This window comes from Entelurus aequoreus, linkage group LG02 (assembly GCF_033978785.1).
Source record: "Entelurus aequoreus isolate RoL-2023_Sb linkage group LG02, RoL_Eaeq_v1.1, whole genome shotgun sequence".
In the NCBI taxonomy this organism is placed as follows: domain Eukaryota; kingdom Metazoa; phylum Chordata; class Actinopteri; order Syngnathiformes; family Syngnathidae; genus Entelurus; species Entelurus aequoreus.
The window spans coordinates 62,459,345-62,484,412 of record NC_084732.1 but is presented as its reverse complement, the minus strand read 5'-3'; the positions used below and the strand labels follow the sequence as shown (position 1 = coordinate 62,484,412).

The window sequence follows — 25,068 nt, the reverse complement described above, 5'->3', positions numbered from 1 at the left end:
CTGGAGAAGCTAGCGCTAGCTAACTTAAATCAAACATGAATACAAAACACATTGTCTTTCCCCATTTCAAACGTCATACCCCAATCTAAACTTGGATTAACACATTGCTTTCGGAGCAACTGTCAATTGTGCACATTGAACCAGCAGGCTGTTAGGCCATGTGGTTCAGAGAGACAGGAAGACAATCTGTGTATGGGGCGAAGTTACCAAGAATCTTAGACCCTTCCTATCATCTAATAAAAAATATCAATACAGTTTTCATCTATTTAAAACAATACATGTTTAAATGTTACTGCTCATGAGTAGACATGGTTCAGGAAAATGTAATGTTTCTTCTGCCAAAGAATATAAATATTGTGTGTCTGTATTTTTATTTTTTTTAAATAAGAAGTTTTTAACGTGTGTATAAATACTATTTGGCAATTGTGTGTCCTTTTTACTGGGTTACAGCCTGCAATCTTTTGTTACAGTTTTCCGCAATTTTCACATCTCCTGAGCAATCCCAGCCCATTCTTCTTGGGCAAACCTCTCAAGCTCCACAAGATTTGAGTTTAAACCATCCAAAATGAAAGTAAGATTCTTGGAAAAGCTGTGTTAAAATTGCATTGCTCTCTTTAACAGCACTTGGGAAATATTTAATGAAAAATGAAATTTTCATGGGAGATTAATCATTCTGTCCTCAAGTGTATAATTGTTTGCATTTGTGAATTGATCCAACCAAATTCGGCAAACAAGTGTTGAGATTTTTGAAAGGCAATGCATTTTTACAGCAGTTCATGTGTTTTCTGCTAACTGAAAGTAGCTGGCACAAGAATACTGGATAAACCATGAATTACTCAACCAAATTAATATGTTAATGGTTTCCTACAAACATTCTGCCACACCCTACCTCAATATTGATTAGGGATGTAACATTATGAAAATTTCACATCACTGTAATTGTGACCAAAATTATCCAATTATTATCACGGGATTGTTGAAAGTCGTTATACAGTAACATTCATACACACACTGAAATCTTTAAACCATGATTTATTTAAAAACAATATATAATAAATTCTAAACACAGTATGTTTCTCGGCAGAAAAAAACATTAAATATTGTTCCAGATTTTTGAGAGCCATGTTTTTCAGTGTTAAAATGTTTATTTTTTTCCATTTTAATTTGTAAAAGTTTTAGAATGTTTTGTGAATAATAAAAGGGTAAATTGAGTGTTTACTTTGCTTCACGTCCGGTTTATGTGACATCACGCGAGTTTCCTTTCTGTTGTAAACAACTTTGTCTCTGTTAACAAAGTTGTATAAAAACACAAAACAATAAAACAACATAAGTACTAGTATATAAAGTATATATTGATCACTCTTCTAAGAGAGCACAACCTGAATGTTCATTGTGAACAAAAGAATATAACAATGAAATGTATCTTATTAGCTTGGAAAGTAATGTGTTTATACAAGTTTAGTTTATGGTATGTTTGTTAATGTGGAAAGACGTTAATATGTCCTGTATTTATGTTAGCTTTCAAGCTAAGTAGCGAGCTAGCGCTAGTCTGTCTGTGAGTTTATCAAAGTGTGGCCTTCAATTACATTTTTTCGATAATTCTTATTAAAAACAGTAATACTAACCATCAGAAGTTTTACTGCGGCTATCATTAATACAGTTTATCGTTACATCCCTAATATTGATTGACACAAATCTAATAATTAGTAGGAACCCTGGTTAGAAAGAATGTCTGTTAGGAAAGTAATAACAACATGAGTATTAAATAATCAAGAAAAAAGAAGAACGACGGCAGAAACCTGGAATGCTGGAAGGCCATGTGGGGGATAAAAAAAAAGAGGAAAATAAAAAAATAAAAAATAAAAAATAAACATTTGAAGACATGCAAGACAAAGTGAGGTGAAATGATAATATACTTGAAAGAGGCAGACGTACCATTAGTCGGATGCTTTGCAAACGACACAGAAAATCGCTTTACTGCCGGCATAGACAACAATTCTGAGGAAACAAAAATGTACTAGTGTTACTATATGCCACAGTAATTATTTTAACTAACATATTTTATCATACCCTATTTTTTGTGTCAGTGCTGATATGGATATTTTTGGGTCAATTTAGTTTCTTCATATACACATCCTGCTTCATTACTTTATTGTGAACACAAGCTTAGCTTAGCTAAGAATAAATACTGACTGGATTTCAAGTGGGACTGTGTGTGCAGATCGTCAGTCATCCAGGTCATGGTAAACTGTAGCAGTTTAATTGGGGCAACTGGATCCTGCTTGGTTGAATATGTTTCACCTTTTCATTCATTAAGCTTCTTGTTGTAATTTTTTAAGTCTCCTATTTATGTGTCAGGTGGGTTTGTACCCGCAGTGTGGTCACAATAGTGTTGCTGGCTGGCTTGGCTGGCAAAAACACAACAAGAGTTTGTTCACTAGCTGGTGGCAAAACAGCGTGTTGGTAGCCTTTTTTCTTTGTGGAATGAGAAAATATTTGGGAGGAGGATGTCAGCCCATTGTTGTAAGGTGACGATGAAGGAGTGGCGCAAACCTCCAACTACATTTTGAGAGGGATTATCCATTTGGATGTAGATCCTTTTCCCTATCGGGAATGTGGATATCATTGTCCTTAAAAAGAGGCCACACATAGCCTATGTGACATAGCTGGACTTAATATTTTACAACTGAGGAAGTATTTTAGATGAAAAGTGAAAGGTCTTCAACCAACAAGAAGAGTCCAATTGCCTCTTTTCAACCTTTGCAGAATAAATTTGGACTCTTCTATGATTAATTGATTAAATATACTGTATATATACATATATATATATATATACACACACAAAATATATTATATATACTTTTTTTTTTTTTTAAATCACACCAACCACAAATTGGTACGAGAGATATTTGTCTCCATTATTCTAAACAAATGACTTTCCAAGATGGATGACAAAGACAGTTATGAGGATGGCAGCGGTGAAGCGACAGCATTTATATGATGTAAAACTGACACCTACTGGACAATATTACAACAGTCTACTGCCAAGCATGCAGAGATTTTTGGACGCATCAATTTAGCTCTAACTTAACCAATTGATGATGATCATTTGACCTGTAAGCCCAGGCTGCATAAAAAGTGAAAATAACATTCACATTATGATGGTGCCAATGTAAATACTACTGCATAAATCACATATTAATATCTTAAGGCTTCATAAATCCAAATATGAACCTCAAGCTAGACATGTATACATACAGTCATCATGGGAATGAATGTCATTAATAATGGGACTTTAATACTTTCTTTAAGCGTTCCCCCCCAGGTGTAATGACAGATACGAGGCACAACTCAGTGTCTTTTCAAAACAAGAATGAGGTGCACACGTTTACAATATTTTTTATTTCTCTCTCATTTGCAGCTTGTATACATTAAAGGCCTACTGAAACCCACTACTACCGACCACACAGTCTGATAGTTTATATATCAATGATGAAATCTTAACATTGCAACACATGCCAATACGGCCGGTTAGATTAGTAAAGTGCAATTTTAAATTTCCCGCGAAATATCCTACTGAAAACGTCTCGGTATGATGACGTTTGCGCGTGACGTCACGGATTGTAGCGGACATTTTGGGACAGCATTGTGGCCAGCTATTAAGTCGTCTGTTTTCATCGCAAAATTCCACAGTATTCTGGACATCTGTGTTGGTGAATCTTTTGCAATTTGTTTAATGCACAATGAAGATAGCAAAGAAGAAAGTTGTAGGTGGGAAGCGGTGTATTAGCGGCCGGCTGCAGCAACACAAACACGCAGCGGCTACGTCGTAGCCGGTGTTTCATTGTTTACATTCCCGAACGATGACAGTCAAGCTTTACCATTGGCCTGTGGAGAACTGGGACAACAGAGACTCTTACCAGGAGGACTTTGAGTTGGATACGCGGTACCGTGAGTACGCAGCTGCGGCTTCCAAACATTTGATCGTTTGCCCGGACGTGCGTGCCGCTATGTGCATGTCACGTACGTAACTTTGGGGAAATATATGTGCTGTATGAACTTTGTGGAGGTGAACGGTACTTTGGGCTGTGGGATTAAGTGTGTTGTGCGGGTGTTTGATTTGTATTGGCGGGTTATATGGACGGGAGCGGGGAGGTGTTTGTTATGCGAGATTAATTTGTGGCATATTAAATATAAGCCTGGTTGTGTTGTGGCTAATAGAGTATATATATGTCTTATGTTTATTTACTGTTTTAGTAATTCCCAGCTGAATATCAGGTCCCACCCACCTCTCACAGCATCTTCCCTATCTGAATCGCTTCCACTGCCCTTTAGTCCTTCACTCTCACTTTCCTCATCCACAAATCTTTCATCCTCGCACAAATTAATGGGGAAATCGTCGCTTTCTCGGTCCAAATCGCTCTCGCTGCTTGTGGCCATGATTGTAAACAATGTGCAGATGTGAGGAGCTCCACAACCTGTGACGTCACGCTACTTCCGGTACAGGCAAGGCTTTTTTATCAGCGACCAAAAGTTGCGAACTTTATCGTCAATGTTCTCTACTATATCCTTTCAGCAAAAATATGGCAATATCGCAAAATGATCAAGTATGACACATAGAATGGATCTGCTATCCCTGTTTAAATAAGAAAATCTCATTTCAGTAGGCCTTTATGTTCATATGTACACATACATACACCACCAAGAGGGTTGCCAACTCCCTAAAAAATAAACAAGGCATAGCTGCTTGGCAGGGCTGGTTAACCCAGTTAATTGTGTGAAACATTTTTTTATACTATTTGACTCAACTAGCATACATGAATACATTGGAAACCAAAAAACAAAACTAACAGAATAAATTAAACACATTTTATGAATATAAATTGTTCCTGCTTAACAAACAGAACAAAAAATAAAACCTCTGTCCCACTCAATAATAACAGTATACATTTAGTTTCCAGCTTTATGTTAGTGTGACTTTTATAAATCCGGACATACTTAGACACACAAATAGTGTGTGAGGACAAGACATAATAATTTAATGACAAAACAGAAAGGGGACTTGTTAAATGACACACAAAATACAAAGCAAGCATAATTACTGTTGAATGTACCTTTGGATGTAATAGTCACTAGTAGTTTTCCGGTTTGACAAAAAAAGGCTCTGAACTAACCCAATTACTCCTTATAAAAAATACAAATAAAATAAAAAGTCACTGCAGTAAAGAAGTCATATTCTTCCCTCAGGGCTTGGCGCTCCGGACTATAATTGATAGCTGTGGTTTTACACAAATAATAAATTAACCCACGCATTGCAACGGTAATACGATAGAACTAGTGCTTGTCAGGGGTGTCACCACCTCCAAAGTTATGATACTCCAGTATACCAAAGTAATGTCCAATCATTACCTTATACAAACCCTGTTTTCATATGAGTTGGGAAATTGTGTTAGATGTAAATATAAACGGAATACAATGATGTGCAAATAATTTTCAACCCATATTCAGTTGAATATGCAACAAAGACAACATATTTGATGTTCAAACTGATAAACATTTTTTTTTTTTGCAAATAATCATTAACTTTAGAATTTGATGCCAGCAACACGTGACAAAGAAGTTGGGAAAGGTGGCAATAAATACTGATAAAGTTGAGGAATGCTCATCAAACACTTATTTGGAACATCCCACAGGTGAACAGGCAAATTGGGAACAGGTGGGTGCCATGATTGGATATAAAAGTAGATTCCATGAAATGTTCAGTCATTCACAAACAAGGATGGGGCGAGGGTCACCACTTTGTCAACAAATGCGTGAGCAAATTGTTGAACAGTTTAAGAAAAACCTTTCTCAACCAGCTATTGCAAGGATTTTAGGGATTTCATCATCTACCGACCGTAATATCATCAAAGGGTTCAGAGAATCTGGAGAAATCACTGCCCGTAAGCAGCTAAGCCCGTGACCTTCGATCCCTCAGGCTGCACTGCATCAACAAGCGACATCAGTGTGTAAAGGATATCACCACATGGGCTCAGGAACACTTCAGAAACCCACTGTCAGTAACTACAGTTGGTCGCTACATCTGTAAGTGCAAGTTAAAACTCTCCAATGCAACGCGAAAACCGTTTATCAACAACACCCAGAAACGCCGTCGGCTTCGCTGGGCCTGAGCTCATCTAAGATGGACTGATACAAAGTGGAAAAGTGTTCTGTGGTCTGACGAGTCCACATTTCAAATTGTTTTTGGAAACTGTGGACGTCGTGTCTTCCGGACCAAAGAGGAAAAGAACCATCCGGATTGTTATAGGCGCAAAGTTGAAAAGCCAGCATCTGTGATGGTATGGGGGTGTATTAGTGCCCAAGACATGGGTAACTTCCACATCTGTGAAGGCGCCATTAATGCTGAAAGGTACATACAGGTTTTGGAGCAACATATGTTGCCATCCAAGCAACGTTACCATGGACGCCCCTGCTTATTTCAGCAAGACAATGCCAAGCCACGTGTTACATCAACGTGGCTTCATAGTAAAAGAGTGCGGGTACTAGACTGGCCTGCCTGTAGTCCAGACCTGTCTCCCATTGAAAATGTGTGGCGCATTATGAAGCCTAAAATACCACAACGGAGACCCCCGGACTGTTGAACAACTTAAGCTGTACATCAAGCAAGAATGGGAAAGAATTCCACCTGAGAAGCTTAAAAAATGTGTCTCCTCAGTTCCCAAACGTTTACTGAGTGTTGTTAAAAGGAAAGGCCATGTAACACAGTGGTGAACATGCCCTTTCCCAACTACTTTGGCACGTGTTGCAGCCATGAAATTCTAAGTTAATTATTATTTGCAAAAAAAAAAATAATGTTTATGAGTTTGAACATCAAATATCTTGTCTTTGTAGTGCATTCAATTGAATATGGGTTGAAAAGGATTTGCAAATCATTGTATTCCGTTTATATTTACATCCAACACAATTTCCCAACTCATATGGAAACAGGGTTGGTAAAATTTGAAGTTCTGACTCATTGTCAACAAGCTAATAATAATAATAACTGCTATAGCAGCCGCAACATTAATGCTGCCACAACGATGACTCTTGCTGGCTTACTGCCTTCGGTAATGGCACCATTCCCAAATTATGTCGGCTCTATTGATAACCTCACTAACAACTTTGACGACGCCCTGCGCGAAACCATTGATAGTATAGCACCGCCAAAGCAAATAGGGCCCCTAAAAGGCGTACCCCGTGGTTTACAGAAGAAACTAGAGCTCATAAATTATCATGAGAAAGCTGGAACGCAAATGGCGTGCGACTAAACTTGGTTTTCCATCAAGCATGGAGTGATAGTTTAATAACTTATAAACGCATGCTTACCTTAGCTAAAGCTTAAAGGCCTACTTCCGGTTCCGGTTCACCGTGCGTGACTGCTCGCCGTCTGTTCGCTGTTGCGAAAAAGGCTAAGTATCGCTCTATCTGTGTGCTTTTAATTGTTCTACAGCTTTCTTTATCACTTCTCAAACATATTTAGTGGTACTATTTAACTTGCAAATCACCCGATCTCTGTCCCACCACCCTTTCCTCAGCTAGCTAGCTGCTAAGCTAGCGCGGAGAAAGGCAGCGCCGGTCAGAAGGTAAGTAGGAAGCTACTCCCGCAGACCGCGACCACTTCCATGAGGACAGAAGGAACTTCACTCGGTGACAGAAAACACTGTGAGTAATGGCTTCCTGCGCGTCTTGCACCATACTCACGGAGAGATTGGCTCTGCTACAGGGCCGTGTCCGCCAGTTAGAGCAGAGTAATGTCGTAACTTTAGATGTTGCGGACACATCTGCTAGCGTTAGCTGTAGCGAGCTAACTAGCCCAGCTCGTAGCAGTCCTAAGCGGCCTACAAGCTACGGTGTACCGGTTGAGACGCATAATAGATTTAGCTCTTTAGCTAGTCCTACACCCCAGTCTACCGGGCACCACACCTTAGTCATAGGGGACTCCATCACCCGAAACATAAAGCTTAGCAAACCAGCCACAGTAAAGTGTATCCCCGGGGCCAGAGCACCTGACATTGAAGCTAATCTTAGGGAGCTAACTCGCAACAGGCCTAGTAAACACGTACGACAGGCTAATCGCACCACTAATTATGCAAATATAGTTGTACACGTTGGCTCCAATGACACTAGAATGAGACAGTCAGAGATTACAAAGAGAAACATAGCCAGGACTTGTGATCTCGCCAGAAAGATGTCCAGGCATCGAGTAATTGTCTCTGGCCCCCTGCCTGCGAGAGGCAATGATGAGAGATATAGCAGATTAGTCTCGCTTAACAAGTGGTTGGCTAGCTTCTGTAGGCAACAGGGACTAACGTTTATTGATAACTGGCCCTCTTTCTGGGGCAAACCAGGCTTGCTGATGAGAGACGGCCTTCACCCTAACCAGGAAGGCGCCATCATCCTGTCTAGAAACATAGACTACTATTTAAGTCTCACTTGACTGACTACACTAGAGCAAGCCCGGTCACAGGCAATTACAATGTCTGTTAGTCCGGGTGAGGAGTCAGTTAAGCTAGAACTAGCCAGCGCCAGGCTGGATAATCCATGTACGCATAGCAATTCTCTTAGAATAATACACAATTCACATAATGTTTTTTCTGTTGTGTCTGTGTCAGAGGTGGACATGCATTCTACTGAGGTGGCAAATTATGATATGTCCAGTCTATTGCAGCACCAAGCAAACAATCAGAAAATTCCCGTCATATCAATTCCTAGATATGGTCGAAACTATTTAAAGTGCACTACGCATAATAAACGCAACATTGTTAATATTGCCACTACGGATAATCTTAACAAAAACTCGTCAAAACAGCCCAATACCTATAATATGGGCTTTTTAAACATAAGATCATTGTCTCCCAAGGCGTTATTAGTTAATGAGGTCATTAGAGACAACAATCTTAACGTCATTGGTCTTAGCGAAACCTGGCTCAAACCAGACAAATTTTTTGCGCTCAATGAGGCATCTCCTCCTAACTATACGAATGCGCATGTTGCCCGTCCTCTTAAAAGGGGAGGGGGTGTCGCACTAATATACAATGAAAATGTCAACCTTACCCCTAACCTAAATAATAAATATAAATCGTTTGAGGTGCTTACTATGAGGTCCGTCACACCGCTACCTCTCGACCTGGCTGTTATCTACCGCCCCCCTGGGCCCTATTCGGACTTTATCAGTGAATTCTCAGAGTTCGTTGCTGATCTAGTGACGCACGCCGACAATATAATCATAATGGGGGACTTTAATATCCATATGAATACCCCATCGGACCCTCAGTGCGTGGCGCTCCAAACCATAATTGATAGCTGTGGTCTTACACAAATAATACATGAACCCACGCATCGCAACGGTAATACAATAGATCTAGTGCTTGTCAGGGGTGTCACCACCTCCAAAGTTATGATACTTCCATATACTAAAGTAATGTCCGATCATTACCTTATAAAATTTGAAGTTTTGACTCATTGTCAACAAGCTAATAATAATAATAACTGCTATAGCGGCCGCAACATTAATGCTGCCACAACGATGACTCTTGCTGACCTACTGCCTTCGGTAATGGCACCATTCCCAAATTATGTCGGCTCTATTGATAACCTCACTAACAACTTTGACGATGCCTTGCGCGAAATGATTGATAGTATAGCACCGCTAAAGCAAAAAAGGGCCCCTAAAAGGCGCACCCCATGGTTTACAGAAGAAATTAGAGCTCATAAATTATCATGTAGAAAACTGGAACGCAAATGGCGCGCGACTAAACTTGAGGTTTTCCATCAAGCATGGAGTGATAGTTTAATAACTTATAAACGCATGCTTACCTTAGCTAAAGCTAAATACTACTCAAATCTCATCCGCCTCAACAAAAACGATCCTAAATTTCTGTTTAGTACAGTAGCATCGCTAACCCAACAAGGGACTCCTCCCAGTAGCTCCACCCACTCGGCAGATGATTTTATGAATTTCTTTAATAAGAAAATTGAACTCATTAGAAAGGAGATTAAAGACAACGCATCCCAGCTACAACTGGGTTCTATTAACACAAATACGACTGTATATACGACGGACACTGCCCTCCAAAATAGTCTCTCTATTTTTGATGAAATAACATTAGAGGAATTATTACAGCGTGTAAGTGGGATAAAACAAACAACATGTTTACTTGACCCACTTCCTGGGAAACTTATCAAGGAACTGTTTGTATTATTAGGTCCATCAGTGTTAAATATTATAAACTTATCACTTTCCTCCGGCACTGTTCCCCTAGCATTCAAAAAAGCGGTTATTCATCCTCTGCTCAAAAGACCTAACCTCGATCCTGACCTCATGGTAAACTACCGACCGGTCTCCCACCTTCCGTTTATTTCCAAAATTCTCGAAAAAATTGTTGCACAGCAGCTAAATGAACACTTAGTGACTAACAATCTCTGTGAACCTTTTCAATCCGGTTTCAGGGCAAATCACTCTACGGAGACAGCCCTCGCAAAAATGACTAATGATCTATTGCTAACGATGGATTCTGATGCGTCATCTATGTTGCTGCTTCTTGATCTTAGCGCCGCTTTCGATACCGTCGATCATAATATTTTATTAGAGCGTATCAAAACACGTATTGGTATGTCAGACTTAGCCTTGTCTTGGTTTAACTCTTATCTTACTGACAGGATGCAGTGCGTCTCCCATAAAAATGTGACCTCGGACTATGTCAAGGTAACGTGCGGAGTTCCCCAGGGTTCGGTTCTTGGCCTTGCACTCTTTAGTATTTACATGCTGCCACTGGGTGACATCATACGCAAGTACGGTGTTAGCTTTCACTGTTATGCTGATGACACTCAAGTCTACATGCCCCTAAAGCTGACCAACACGCCGGATTGTAGTCAGCTGGAGGCGTGTCTTAATGAAATTAAACAATGGATGTCCGCTAACTTTTTGCAACTAAACGCTAAGAAAACGGAAATGCTGATTATCGGTCCTGCTAGACACCAACATCTATTTAATAATACCACCTTAACATTTGACAACCAAACAATTAAACAAGGCGACTCGGTAAAGAATCTGGGTATTATCTTCGACCCAACTCTCTCGTTTGAGTCACACATTAAGAGTGTTACTAAAACGGCCTTCTTTCATCTCCGTAATATCGCTAAAATTCGTTCCATCTTGTCCACTAGCGACGCTGAGATCATTATTCATGCGTTCGTTACGTCTCGTCTCGATTACTGTAACGTTTTATTTTCGGGTCTCCCTATGTCTAGCATTAAAAGATTACAGTTGGTACAAAATGCGGCTGCAAGGCTTTTGACAAAAACAAGAAAGTTTGATCATATTACGCCTATACTGGCTCACTTGCACTGGCTTCCTGTGCACTTAAGATGCGACTTTAAGGTTTTACTACTTACGTATAAAATACTACACGGTTTAGCTCCAGCCTATCTCGCCGATTGTATTGTACCATATGTCCCGACAAGAAATCTGCGTTCAAAGAACTCCGGCTTATTAGTGATTCCCAGAGCCAAAAAAAAGTCTGCGGGCTATAGAGCGTTTTCTATTCGGGCTACAGTACTCTGGAAGCATTTAAGTCCCATCTTAAAACTCATTTGTATAATCTAGCCTTTAAATAGACCCCCCTTTTTTAGACCAGTTGATCTGCCGTTTCTTTTCTTCTCTTCTCTTCTCCCCTGTCCCTTGCGAGGGGGAGTTGCATAGGTCCGGTGGCCATGGATGAAGTGCTGGCTGTCCAGAGTCGGGACCCCGGGTAGACCACTAGCCTGTGCATCGGTTGGGGACATCTCTGCGCTGCTGACCCGTCTCCGCTCGGGATGGTTTCCTGTTGACCCCGCTGTGGACTGGACTCCCGCTGATGTGTTGGATCCACTGTGGACTGGACTTTCACAATGTTATGTCAGACCCACTCGACATCCATTGCTTTCGGTCTCCCCTAGAGGGGGGGGGTTACCCACATATGCGGTCCTCTCCAAGGTTTCTCATAGTCATTCACCGACGTCCCACTGGGGTGAGTTTTTCCTTGCCCGTATGTGGGCTCTGTACCGAGGATGTTGTTGTGGCTTGTACAGCCCTTTGAGACACTTGTGATTTAGGGCTATATAAATAAACATTGATTGATTGATTGATTGATACTGAAAGCCACTACTACCAACCACGCAGTCTGATAGTTTGTATATCAATGATGAAATCTTAACATTGCAACACATGCCAATACAGCCGGGTTAACTTATAAAGTGCAATTTTAAAATTCCCGCCACACTTCCGGTTGAAAAACTCCTTTGGATATGATTTATGCGCGTGACGTCACAAAAGCAACGGAAGTGGTTGTACCCCATCGGACCCGATAGAAAAGCCTCTTGTTTTCTTTGACAAAATTCCACAGTATTCTGAATCTTTTGCAATTTGTTTAATGAACAATGGAGACTGCAAAGAAGAACGTTGTAGGTGGGATCGATCGGTGTCTTAGCGGCTAAGTACAATACTGTTAATATCCGTGATATTTGCATTAGTGTACTGTCTTTAAGGGTTTGGGGAACGCGCATGCGCGAGTGAGTTGGCGGAGAACTTGAGTGTGTGTGATCGTGACTTTTGGCTAACAGCAGCTCGTGTATGTGTGTGCGTTACTTTTTGAACTACAACCAGTTACCGCTTGTTAATAAAGCGATTGAGCAATTTGTTTAATGGACAATGGAGACTGCAAATAAGAAAGTTGGAGCCGGTGGAGCAGCGGACTACAGCAACACCAACACCAGGAGGTTGTGTTGTGTTTTGAGCAGGATAACAGACGCACTACGGTGAGTACAGCTTTGGCTTCCAAACATTTGATCGATTGCCCGTACGTGCGTGTCGATATGTGCATGTGACGTACGTAACTTTGGGGAAATATATGTTTCTTGCCGACTCTGATGGCGGCCGGGGTGTCGTCAAAAGCGTACAACGCCCGCCGCCGCATCTAAGTTAGCTACGCAGCTAGGTTAGCTTCTGTTTTTTTAGCTTCGCCAAGCGGAATATTATTAATCGTGTATTTACATGTTCATGGTTTAATAGTATTATTGATCTTCTGTCTATCCATCCAGTCAGGGTTTTTTTAATTTAGTTTCTATCTGCATTTGAGACTGATGCTATCGCGTTGGCTACGCAGCTAGGTTAGCTTCTGTTTTTTTAGCTTCGCCAAGCGGAATATCATTAATCGTGTATTTACATGTTCATGGTTTAATAGTATTATTGGTCTTCTGTCTATCCATCCAGTCAGGTTTTTTTAAAATTTAGTTTCTATCTGCATTTGAGACTGCTGCTATCAAGTTGGCTACGTAGCTAGGTTAGCTTCTATTTTTTTAGCTTCGCAAAGCTGAATTATTAATCGTGTATTTACATGTTCAGTCACTGTGAATGTCCATTTCGCGTTCTCGACTCTCATTTTCAAGAGGATATAGTATTTAAAATGGTTTAAAATACAAATCTGTGATCCACAATAGAAAAAGGAGAGAGTGTGGAATCCAATGAGCCAGCTTGTACCTAAGTTACGGTCAGAGCGAAAAAAGATACGTCCATCACTGCCTTTCAAGTCATTCACTGTAATGTTCCTCATCTATGAATCTTTCATCCTCGCTCAAATTAATGGTGTAATCATCACTTTCTCGGTCCGAATCTTTCTCACTCCATTGTAAACAACGGGAATTGTGAGCAGCACTACCGCTTGTGACGTCACGCTACTTCCGGTACAGGCAAGGCTTTTTTTTATCAGCGAGCAAAAGTTGCGAACTTTATCGTCGATTTTCTCTACTAAATCCTTTCAGCAAAAATATGGCAATATTGCGAAATGATCAAGTATGACACATAGAATGGATCTGCTATTCCCGTTTAAATAAAAAAAATTCATTTCAGTAGGCCTTTAATATTACTCAAATCTCATCCGCCTCAACAAAAACGATCCTAAATTTTTGTTTAGTACAGTAGCCTCGCTAACCCAACAAGGGACTCCTCCCAGTAGCCCCGCCCACTGGGCAGATTACTTTATGAATTTCTTTAATAAGAAAATTGAACTAATTAGAAAGGACATTAAAGACAACACAACCCAGCTACAACTGGGTTATATTAACACAGATACGACTGTATATACGACGGATACTGCGGTCCAAAATAGTCTCTCTCTTTTTGATGAAATAACAGAGGAATTATTACGGCGTGTAAGTGGGATAAAACAAACAACATGTTTACTTGACCCACTTCCTGGGAAACTTATCAAGGAACTGTTTGTATTATTAGGTCCATCAGTGCTAAATATTATAAACTTATCACTTTCCTCTGGCACTGTTCCCCTAGCATTAAAAAAAGCGGTTATTCATCCTCTGCTCAAAAGACCTAACCTCGATCCTGACCTCATGGTAAACTACCGGCCGGTGTTCCACCTTCCGTTTATTTCGAAAATCCTCGAAAAGATTGTTGCACAGCAGCTAAATGAACACTTAGTGTCTAACAATCTCTGTGAACCCTTTCAATCTGGTTTCAGGGCAAATCACTCTACGGAGACAGCCCTCGCAAAAATGATTAATGATCTACTGCTAACGATGGATTCTGATGCGTCATCCATGTTGCTGCTTCTTGCTCTTAGCGCTGCTTTCGATACCGTCGATCATAATATTTAATTAGAGGGTATCAAAACACGTATTGGTATGTCAGACTTAGCCTTGTCTTGGTTTAACTCTTATCTTACTGACAGGATGCAGTGCGTCTCCCATAACAATGTGACATCGGACTATGTTAAGGTAACGTGTGGAGTTCCCCAGGGTTCGGTTCTTGGCCCTGCACTCTTTAGTGCAAATACTGTGTTAGCTTTCACTGATATGCTGATGACACCCAACTCTACATGCCCCTAAAGCTGACCAACACACCGGATTGTAGTCAGCTGGAGGCGGGTCTTAATGAAATTAAAATATGGATGTTCGCTAACTTTTTGCAACTCAACGCCAAGAAAACGGAAATGCTGATTATCGGTCCTGCGAGACACCGACATATATTTAATAATACCACCTTAACATTTGACAACCAAACAATTACACAAGGTGATTCGGTAAATAATCTGGGTATTATCTTTGAACCAACTCTCTCGTTTGAGTCACACATTAAGAGTGTTACTAAAACGGCCTTCTTTCATCTCCGTAATATCGCTAAAATTCGTTCCATTTTGTCCACTAGCGACGCTGAGATCATTATTCATGCGTTGGTTACGTCTCGTCTCGATTACTGGAACGTATTATTTTCGGGTCTCTCTATGTCTAGCATTAAAAGATTACAGTTGGTCCAAAATGCGGCTGCAAGACTTTTGACAAGAACAAGAAAGTTTGATCATATTACGCCTATACTGGCTCACCTGCACTGGCTTCCTGTGCACTTAAGATGTGACTTTAAGGTTTTACTACTTACGTATAAAATACTACACGATCTAGCTCTAGCCTATCTTGCCGATTGTATTGTACCATATGTCCCGGCAAGAAATTTGCGTTCAAAGAACTCCGGCTTATTAGTGATTCCCAGAGCCCAAAAAAAGTCTGCAGGCTATAGAGCGTTTTCTATTGGGGCTCCAGTACTATGGAATGCCCTCCCGGTAACAGAGATGCTACCTCAGTAGAAGAGTATTAGTCCCATCTTAAAACTCATTTGTATACTTTAGCCTTTAAATAGACCCCCTTTTTAGACTAGTTGATCTGCCGTTTCATTTCTTTTCTCGTCTGCCCCCCTCTCTCTTGTGGTGGGTCCCCCACCCACAGGTCCGGTGGCCATGGATGAAGTGCGGCTGTCCAGAGTCGGGACCCGGGGTGGACTGCTCGCCTGTGCATCGGTTGGGGGCATCTCTGTGCTGCTGACCCGTCTCCGCTCGGGATGGTTTCCTGCTGGCCCCACTATGGACTGGACTCTCACTATTATGTTAGATCCACTATGGACTGGACTTTCACAATACTATGTCAGACCCACTCGACATCCATTGCTTTCGGTCTCCCCTAGAGGGGTGGTTACCCACATATGCGGTCCTCTCCAAGGTTTCTCATAGTCATTCACATCGACGTCCCACTGGGGTGAGTTTTCCGTGCCCTTATGTGGGCTTTGTACCGAGGATGTCGTTGTGGCTTGTGCAGCCCTTTGAGACACTTGTGATTTAGGGCTATATAAATAAACATTGATTGATTGATTGATTGATATTTCAAGTTTAAACACCAAAAGCTAAGAAGATAACTCCAGGTACTGTAGATAGCTTCCCCCTAGGTCCAGCAGAACGATAGCCAAGGCAAAGGTAATAATAGAAATTCAAGATTCAGAAAGTCTTTGTCAACTCACCATGTGTCCAAGACAAAAGGGAGCTCTATTTTCTGACAGAAAAGTCAAACAGCAAAGAGTTTATTTGTTGCGCAATCAGACTTGCTGGCATCGATTAGCTTAGTCTTTGATTAGCTGTTGAAAAGCTAGTCTAATATTTCAAAGGATTTTATTGACATCTTACAGACTATTTTTGATTCTCATTGTGGACACCAGGGGTGAGGGATGCTCTCAAGATTAAGAAGGAGTCCTATCGGGTTCTTTCGGCTCATGGGACTCCGGAGGCAGCGGGCAGGTACAGACATGACAAGCAGTGTGTGGCTTTGGCGGTTGCAGAGGTAAAAACTCGGACATGGGAGGAGTTTGGAGATGCCATGGAGAACGAGTTCTGGTTGGCTTCAAAACAATTCTGGACCACCATTGGCTGCATCAGGAGGGGAAGCAGTGTACTGTCAACACCCTGTATGGTAGGGACGTTGTGCTACTGACCTCAGCTGGGGATGTTGTTGATTGGTGAAAGGAATAGTTCGAAGACCTCCTCAATCCCATCTACATGTCTTCCAATGAAGAAGCAGTGCCGGGGACTCTGCGGTGGGCTCTCCTTTTTCTGGGGCTGAGGTTGCCGAGGTAGTTAAAATACTTCTTAGTGGATGAGATCTGCCCAGAGTTACTTAAGGTTGCTGTCTTGGTTAAAAAGACTACGCAACATTGCAAGGACATGAAGGAAGGAGGAGTGGGTGGCAGGGTGCGTCTGGATTGGCAGACTGGGGTTGTGGTTCCTCTATTTAAAAAGGGGAACCAGAGGGTGGGTTCAAACTATCGCGGGATCACACTCCTTAGCATACAACATGAGGTCTATTCAGGTGTACTGGAAAGAAGGCTACGCCGGATAAAAAGGAGCGCAGCTGGAAGACATAGCTCTCAATTTACCATTCGATTTAAGTTTACTATCCTCACCTATGGCCATAAACTTTGAGTTATGACCAAAAGGGCAGGTACAAGCGCCTGGAATAAGTTTCCCCCGTCAGGTGGCAGGACTCTACCCTTAGGATAGCACGAGAAGCTCTGTCATTTGGGAGGAGCTCAGCGCAAAGCGCTGCTCCTCCACATCAAGAGGAGACAGATGAGGTAGTGTGGGCATTTGGCCAGGATGCCCCGCGGACACTTCCCTGGGAGGGCGTTTAGGGTGCGCCCGACTGGGAGGAAGCTACGGGGAAGATCCAAAGATCCAAAGATCCAAGGGAGGTTGGTGAAAGTATGTCTACCAGCTGGCCTGGAAACACATTGGGATCCCTCAGGAAGAGCTGGACAAAGTAGCTGGAGAGAGGCAAGTCTGGGCTTCTCTGCTTAGGCTGCTGCCCTCGCGATAAGCGGAAGAAGATGGATGGATATACCGTCTTGGCCAAAAATATTGGCACCTCTACATTTCTGTCAGATAATGCACCACTTCTCCCAGAAAAGTGTTGAAATTACAAACGCTTTGGTATTCACATGTTTATTTCTTTTGTTTGCATTGGAAAAACACAAAAAAACCCTCGAAAAGCCACATCTGATATTTTACACAGAACTCCAAAAATGGACTGGACAAAATTATTGGCACCCTCAACTTAATATTTGGTAGCACACCCTTTGGAAAAAATAACTGATATTAATGGCATCCTGTAATGATCAATGAGTTTCTTACACCTTGCTACTGGAATTTTGGACCACTCTTCCTTTGCAAACTGCTTGAGGTCTCTCAGATTTGAAGGGTGCCTTTGCCCACTGCTGTTTTTAGATCTCTCCACATATGTTTTATAGGATTTAGATCTGGACTCATTGATAGCCACTTCAGAACACTCCAGCGCTTTGTCTTAAGCCATCTTTGTGTGCTTTTTTAAGTATGCTTTGGTCATTGTCCTGCTGGAAGACCCATGACCTCTGATGGAGACCCAGCTTTCTGATACTGACCTCTACATTATGCCCCAAAATTATTTGGTAGTCCTCAGATTTCATGATGCCATGCACACAGTCAAGGCATACAGTACCAGAAGCAGCAGAGCAACCCCAAAACATCAGTGAACCTCCACCATGCTTGACTGTAGGGATGCTGTTCTTTTCTTTGAAGGCCTCCTTTTTTTCTGTAAACAGTGTGATGATGTGCTTTACCAAAAACCTCCACTTAAGTCTCATCTGTCCACAGGACGTTCTCCAAGATGGATTTTGGCTTCCTCAGGTAAGTTTTTGCAAACTCCAGTCTTGCTTTTTTATGTCTGTGTCAACAGCGGGGTCCTCCTTGGTCTCCTACTATAGTGTCCCTTTTCATTGAGATGGTGACGGATAGTGCAAGCTGACACTGTTGTACCCTGTGTCTGCAGGTCAGCTTGAATTTGTTTGGAAGTGGATCGAGGCTCTTTATCCACAATTCTAACAATCCTTTGTTGCAGTCTTTCATACATTGTTCTCTTCCGTCTATGTCCAGGGAGGTTAGCTATAGTGCCATGGGCTTTAAACTTCTTGATGACAATGCACACAGTAGACACAGGAACTTAATTTAGATCTCTGGAGATGGAATTGTCACCTTGAGTGTGTCCATGCTTTTCCACAATCTTAGTTCTCAAATCTTCTGAGAGTTCTTTGCTCCTCTTTCTTTTCTCCATGCTCAGTGTGGTACACACAACACAAAGGTTGAGTCAACTTTTCTCCATTTTAACTGGCTGCAAGTGTGATTGCTATATTGCCAGCACCTGTTACTTGCTACAGGTGAGTTTAATTACAAACTAAAGGAGCATCACATGCTTAGAATACAACTATTTCTTAGAATTTTGAAAAGGTACCAATAATTTTTGGAGTTCCGTGTAAAATATCAGATTTGGCTTTGTTGTTGTTGTGTTGTTCCAATGCAAACAAAATAAATAAACATGTGAATACTGAAGCATTTGTAATTTCAACAATGTTCTGGAAAAAAGTAGTGCATTATCTGACAGTAATGCAGGGGTGCCAATAATTTGGTCATATATGTATAAAGTTGAAGTATATATTATGATCAATATCAGTCAGATACTGGCCAAATTTACTGCATTACATATCGGAAAGAAATAGGACTTCTCCAATCTAAACGCCCAAACGATCACTTTAACGCTCAATTAAACATTGCATGAAATGCTGCAAATACAGACGCAAAAGCTGTGACACACTGTAGTACAATAGCCATCTAACAAAATTACTAGCGTTTGAGTCATTTTAGCTTTTTGGATTTACTTTACGTAGATGAGAAATGTACACAGCAATTTGTGCAAAAAAAGAAAAATGCGCCAAGACAACTGTTACTCAGTCCACTGCTATATTGGAGGTTCAACCAACCTAGACTGCCCTCCTTGGTAGTTACAGCAACTACATTATTACTTGTACCTTCAACTAGTGTGGTGAATGAGAGGCCCCATTATTAATTGTGAAAGGAGCAAACTGACAGCTGAGAAGGCTGAAATGTTCATCTTTCTTAAAAATACTATCTAGCTTTCATGTTGAAGTGACAACATTTATAAAACATTTGTGACAGCCTTTAAAGGGCTGGTACTAGTAATTGGTCAAGCGACACAGAAGTATCGATGCAGTATAAAACACAAGGTGTCCTTGTGTCACCCAAAAAATAAAAATAAACAAATTTAAAAAAAACCTTGACCAATACAGTTACTGCGTAATTTGACTGTAAAGCACTAAATTGTTTACCAGAAGATGCTTCTTTAGTCTCACGAGGGAGAGTTCGTAATAAAAGAAGTCCTAGGAGTAGCGTTTGACAGCGATTTCCGTCGTCATAAACCTCAAATTAGAATGAAACAAAGAAAAAGTTCTAAGGTGTGGGATCCTTTTGATTTTATAGCACTAAATAAGGTCTTGTCTATGCACATGCATTTTACTTATGTGACTCCAAACATCTAAAAAACACGCAGTGTATCCGGCGGTGGTCAACAACTGAAGTTGAGGGATTCAAAGAGTTGATGCACCTGCTTGAGCACTCATGTTATGCCAACCAAAATATATAGACAATGCATTTAATGTACAGTGCGGACAATATTTAAATGACATTTGTGCCTTTTGATTTTGTCAAATAAAATCAAACTTTATTCATAAAGCACTCCATCCATCCATCCATCTTCCTCCGCTTATCCGAGGTTGGGTCGCAGGGGCAGCAGCCTAAGCAGGGAAGCCAAGACTTCCCTCTCCCCAGCCACTTTGTCCAGCTCTTCCCGGGGGATCCCGAGGCGTTCCCAGGCCAACCGGGAGACATAGTCTTCCCAACGTGTCCTGGGTCTTCCCCGTGGCCTCTTACCGGTCGGACGTGCCCTAAACACCTCCCTAGGGAGGCGTTCGGGTGGCATCCTGACCAGATGCCCGAACCACCTCATCTGGCTCCTCTCGATGTGGAGGAGCAGTGGCTTTACTTTGAGCTCCTCCCGGATGACAGAGATTCTCACCCTATCTCTAAGGGAGAGACGTGCCACCCGGCGGAGGAAACTCATTTCGGCCGCTTGTACCCGTGATCTTGTCCTTTCGGTCATAACCCAAAGCTCATGACCATAGGTGAGGATGGGAACGTAGATCGACCGGTAGATTGAGAGCTTTGCCTTGCGGCTCAGCTCCTTCTTCACCACAACAGACCGATACAGCGTCCGCATTACTGAAGACGCCGCACCGATCCGTCTGTCGATCTCACGATCCACTCTTCCCTCACTCGTGAACAAGACTCCGAGGTACTTGAACTCCTCCACTTGGGGCAAGATCTCCTCCCCAACCCGGAGATGGCACTCCACCCTTTTCCGGGCGAGAACCATGGACTCGGACTTGGAGGTGCTGATTCTCATCCCAGTCGCTTCACACTCAGCTGCGAACCGATCCAGTGAGAGCTGAAGATCCTGGCCAGATGAAGCCATCAGGACCACATCATCTGCAAAAAGCAGAGACCTAATCCTGCAGCCACCAAACCAGATCCCCTCAACGCCTTGACTGCGCCTAGAAATTCTGTCCATAAAAGTTATGAACAGAATCGGTGACAAAGGGCAGCCTTGGCGGAGTCCAACCCTCACTGGAAACGTGTCCGACTTACTGCCGGCAATGCGGACCAAGCTCTGACACTGATCATACAGGGAGCGGACCGCCACAATCAGACAGTCCGATACCCCATACTCTCTGAGCACTCCCCACAGGACACAGTCGAATGCCTTCTCCAAGTCCACAAAACACATGTAGACTGGTTGGGCAAACTCCCATGCACCCTCAAGGACCCTGCCGAGAGTATAGAGCTGGTCCACAGTTCCACGACCAGGACAAAAACCACACTGTTCCTCCTGAATCCGAGGTTCGACTATCCGGCGTAGCCTCCTCTCCAGCACACCTGAATAGACCTTCCCGGGAAGGCTGAGGAGTGTGATCCCACGATAGTTAGAACACACCCTCCGGTTCCCCTTCTTAAAGAGAGGAACCACCACCCCGGTCTGCCAATCCAGAGGTACCGCCCCCGATGTCCACGCGATGCTGCAGAGTCTTGTCAACCAAGACAGCCCCACAGCATCCAGAGCCTTAAGGAACTCCGGGCGGATCTCATCCACCCCCGGGGCCTTGCCACCGAGGAGATTTTTAACTACCTCAGCAACTTCAGCCCCAGAAATAGGAGAGCCCACCACAGATTCCCCAGGCACTGCTTCCTCATAGGAAGACGTGTTGGTGGGATTGAGGAGGTCTTCGAAGTATTCCCTCCACCGATCCACAACATCCGCAGTCGAGGTCAGCAGAACACCATCCTCACCATACACGGTGTTGATAGTGCACTGCTTCCCCTTCCTGAGGCGGCGGATGGTGGTCCAGAATCGCTTCGAAGCCGTCCGGAAGTCGTTTTCCATGGCTTCCCCGAACTCCTCCCATGTCCGAGTTTTTGCCTCCGCAACCGCTGAAGCCGCACACCGCTTGGCCTGTCGGTACCTGTCCGCTGCCTCAGGAGTCCTATGAGCCAAAAGAACCCGATAGGACTCCTTCTTCAGCTTGACGGCATCCCTCACCGCCGGTGTCCACCAACAGGTTCTAGGATTGCCGCCACGACAGGCACCAACTACCTTGCGGCCACAGCTCCAATCAGCCGCCTCGACAATAGAGGTGCGGAACATAGTCCACTCGGACTCAATGTCCAGCACCTCCCTCGTGACATGTTCAAAGTTCTTCCGGAGGTGGGAATTGAAACTCTCTCTGACAGGAGACTGCCAGACGTTCCCAGCAAACCCTCACAATGCGTTTGGGCCTGCCAGGTCTGTCCGGCATCCTCCCCCACCATCGCAGCCAACTCACCACCAGGTGGTGATCGGTAGAAAGCTCCGCCCCTCTCTTTACCCGAGTGTCCAAAACATGAGGCCGCAAATCCGATGACACAACTACAAAGTCGATCATGGAACTGCGGCCCAGGGTGTCCTGGTGCCAAGTGCACATATGGACACCCTTATGCTTGAACATGGTGTTCGTTATGGACAATCCGTGACGGGCACAAAAGTCCAATAACAAAACACCACTCGGGTTCAGATCCGGGCGGCCATTCTTACCAATCACGCCTCTCCAGGTTTCACTGTCGTTGCCAATATGAGCGTTGAAGTCCCCCAGTAGAACGAGGGAATCACCCGGGGGAGCACCCTCAAGTACTCCCTCGAGTGAATCCAAAAAGGGTGGGTACTCTGAGCTGCTGTTTGGCGCGTAAGCGCAAACAACAGTCAGGACCCGTCCCCCCACCCGAAGGCGGAGGGAAGCTACCCTCTCGTCCACCGGGTTGAACTCCAACATGCAGGTTCTGAGCCAGGGGGCAACAAGAATTGCCACCCCAGCCCGTCGCCTCTCACTGCCGGCAACGCCAGAGTGGAAGAGAGTCCATCCCCTCTCGAGAGAACTGGTTCCGGAGCCCTTGCTGTGCGTCAAAGTGAGTCAGACTATATCTAGCCGGAACTTCTCCACCTCGCGCACTAGCTCAGGCTCCTTCCCCCCCAGCGAGGTGACGTTCCATGTCCCAAGAGTTAGCTTCTGTAGCCGAGGATCGGACCGCCAAGTGCCCTGCCTTCGGCTTCCGCCCAGCTCACATTGCACCCGACCTCTATGGCCCCTGCTATGGGTGGTGAGCCCATTGGAGGGGGGACCCACGTTGCCTCTTCGGGCTGTGCCCGGCCGGGCCCCATGGGGCGCTCGCCGTCGTGCCCCAACTCCGGGCCTGGCTCCAGAGGGGGGCCCCGGTGACCCGCGTCCGGGCGAGGGAAATCTGAGTCTCGGTTCTTGTATTTCCATAGAAGTCTTCGAGCTGCTCTTTGTCTGATCCCTCACCTAGGACCTGTTTGTCTTGGGAGACCCTACCAGGGGGCATGGAAGCCCCCGGACAACATAGCTCCTAGGATCATCATAAAGCACTTATCATACATAAAAGAAATGCAACGCAACGTGCTTTACAAACTTAAAAATAATACCCAGATGACCCAGACCCCCCATTATCACACACACACACACACGCACACGCACACGCACACACACACACACACACACACACACACACACACACACACACACACACACACACACACACACACACACACACACACACACACACACACACACACACACACACACACACACACACACACATGAAACTATATGAACAAATGAATGCATGGCTGAGTACAGAGGAGACATATGAGTAAGAACTAGCACTGGAGCCATCTGCACCAGCGGGTCATCAGACCATGGCCACCGGTACCCTGACACAAAGCGCCCCCACAGCACGACCGATAACCCCTGATGCAGATGGCTCCCTCTGAGGCTTTTTTAGGCTCTTGGACATGAACCAGAAATATGCAGGGGAGAAAGAATGCCAAGAAGGCTGTTCAGAAAGCTGTTGCGGTTGTGCAATTGCTGATACTGTATGTGGACATCAGTACATATAGAAGCATACTGTACCTCGCCATGATTTGCCATTACACTGATGGCCATGGAAATCTATGCACATTCGTTTTCTACATTTAAAACACCTCCTTATGGTCTACATACAATGAAATGGTCGTTCTTTGATAAAAATGTGCAAAGATTTTATTTAACAGACATCTTTTCAAGACACTTTTTAGCTCCCTTTTAAAAACAGCTCATCTTGAGAAGAGGAGTTGTTAAATGCAAATGAACCTCTGCTCACCACGCCTCCTCATGCTGATGAGCCTTTGTCCCTGCCGTCAGCTTTTTTTGGGTAGTTTATTAGCTTTCTTGCTTTTACTGTCATGACATCGATGACCGACAGCACAACACAATATCCCAGATGATATAACGAGATCAACGGGCCTAAGACGGCGTTGCTTCTGCAATTTACGTGACTAGAAAGTATAAACCAGGTTTAACTCGCCGGGTAAGACATACTTTTTAATGGTTTAGTTCTCTGATTTGGTCGTCCGCTTCTTGTCCTTCACATTAACTTTATTAGTTCTAGCAGAATGGCGATTTATAAATGGTGTTCAAACGCACTCGTCAACAGTCTAATCAAAACGTATGTTTGTTTCTTGTGTAAATGAAACAATGTGAAACCATTCATTAACTCTTTATTGCTCAAACAATTTAGTTTTAAGTGTAAATGAAGCAGGAACAACAACATGTAACACTATTTTAACTCTTTGTTGCTCTAACAACCCTGTAAAAAATATTACTTCAACCAAGAGCGAAAATACTCGTAACTCCAG

General features: G+C 43.2%; 1 protein-coding gene across 11 annotated transcripts in view; it reads right to left on the bottom strand.

Moving 5' to 3' along the window:
- Positions 1–25,068, bottom strand: part of ppip5k1a (diphosphoinositol pentakisphosphate kinase 1a) — a 138,024-nt gene that overhangs the window by 27,612 nt on the left and 85,344 nt on the right. For 5 of the 11 annotated variants that reach the window (XM_062030466.1, XM_062030465.1, XM_062030469.1 and 2 more), the window contains one exon: positions 1,936–1,998. The exons of 5 other annotated variants lie outside the window; for them this stretch is intronic. In XM_062030466.1, the coding sequence (XP_061886450.1) occupies positions 1,936–1,998 (63 nt within the window). Of the gene's footprint in view, positions 1–1,551; positions 1,808–1,935; positions 1,999–25,068 lie in introns of those variants that run through there. One more of the 11 variants, XM_062030474.1, reaches the window with a different exon arrangement.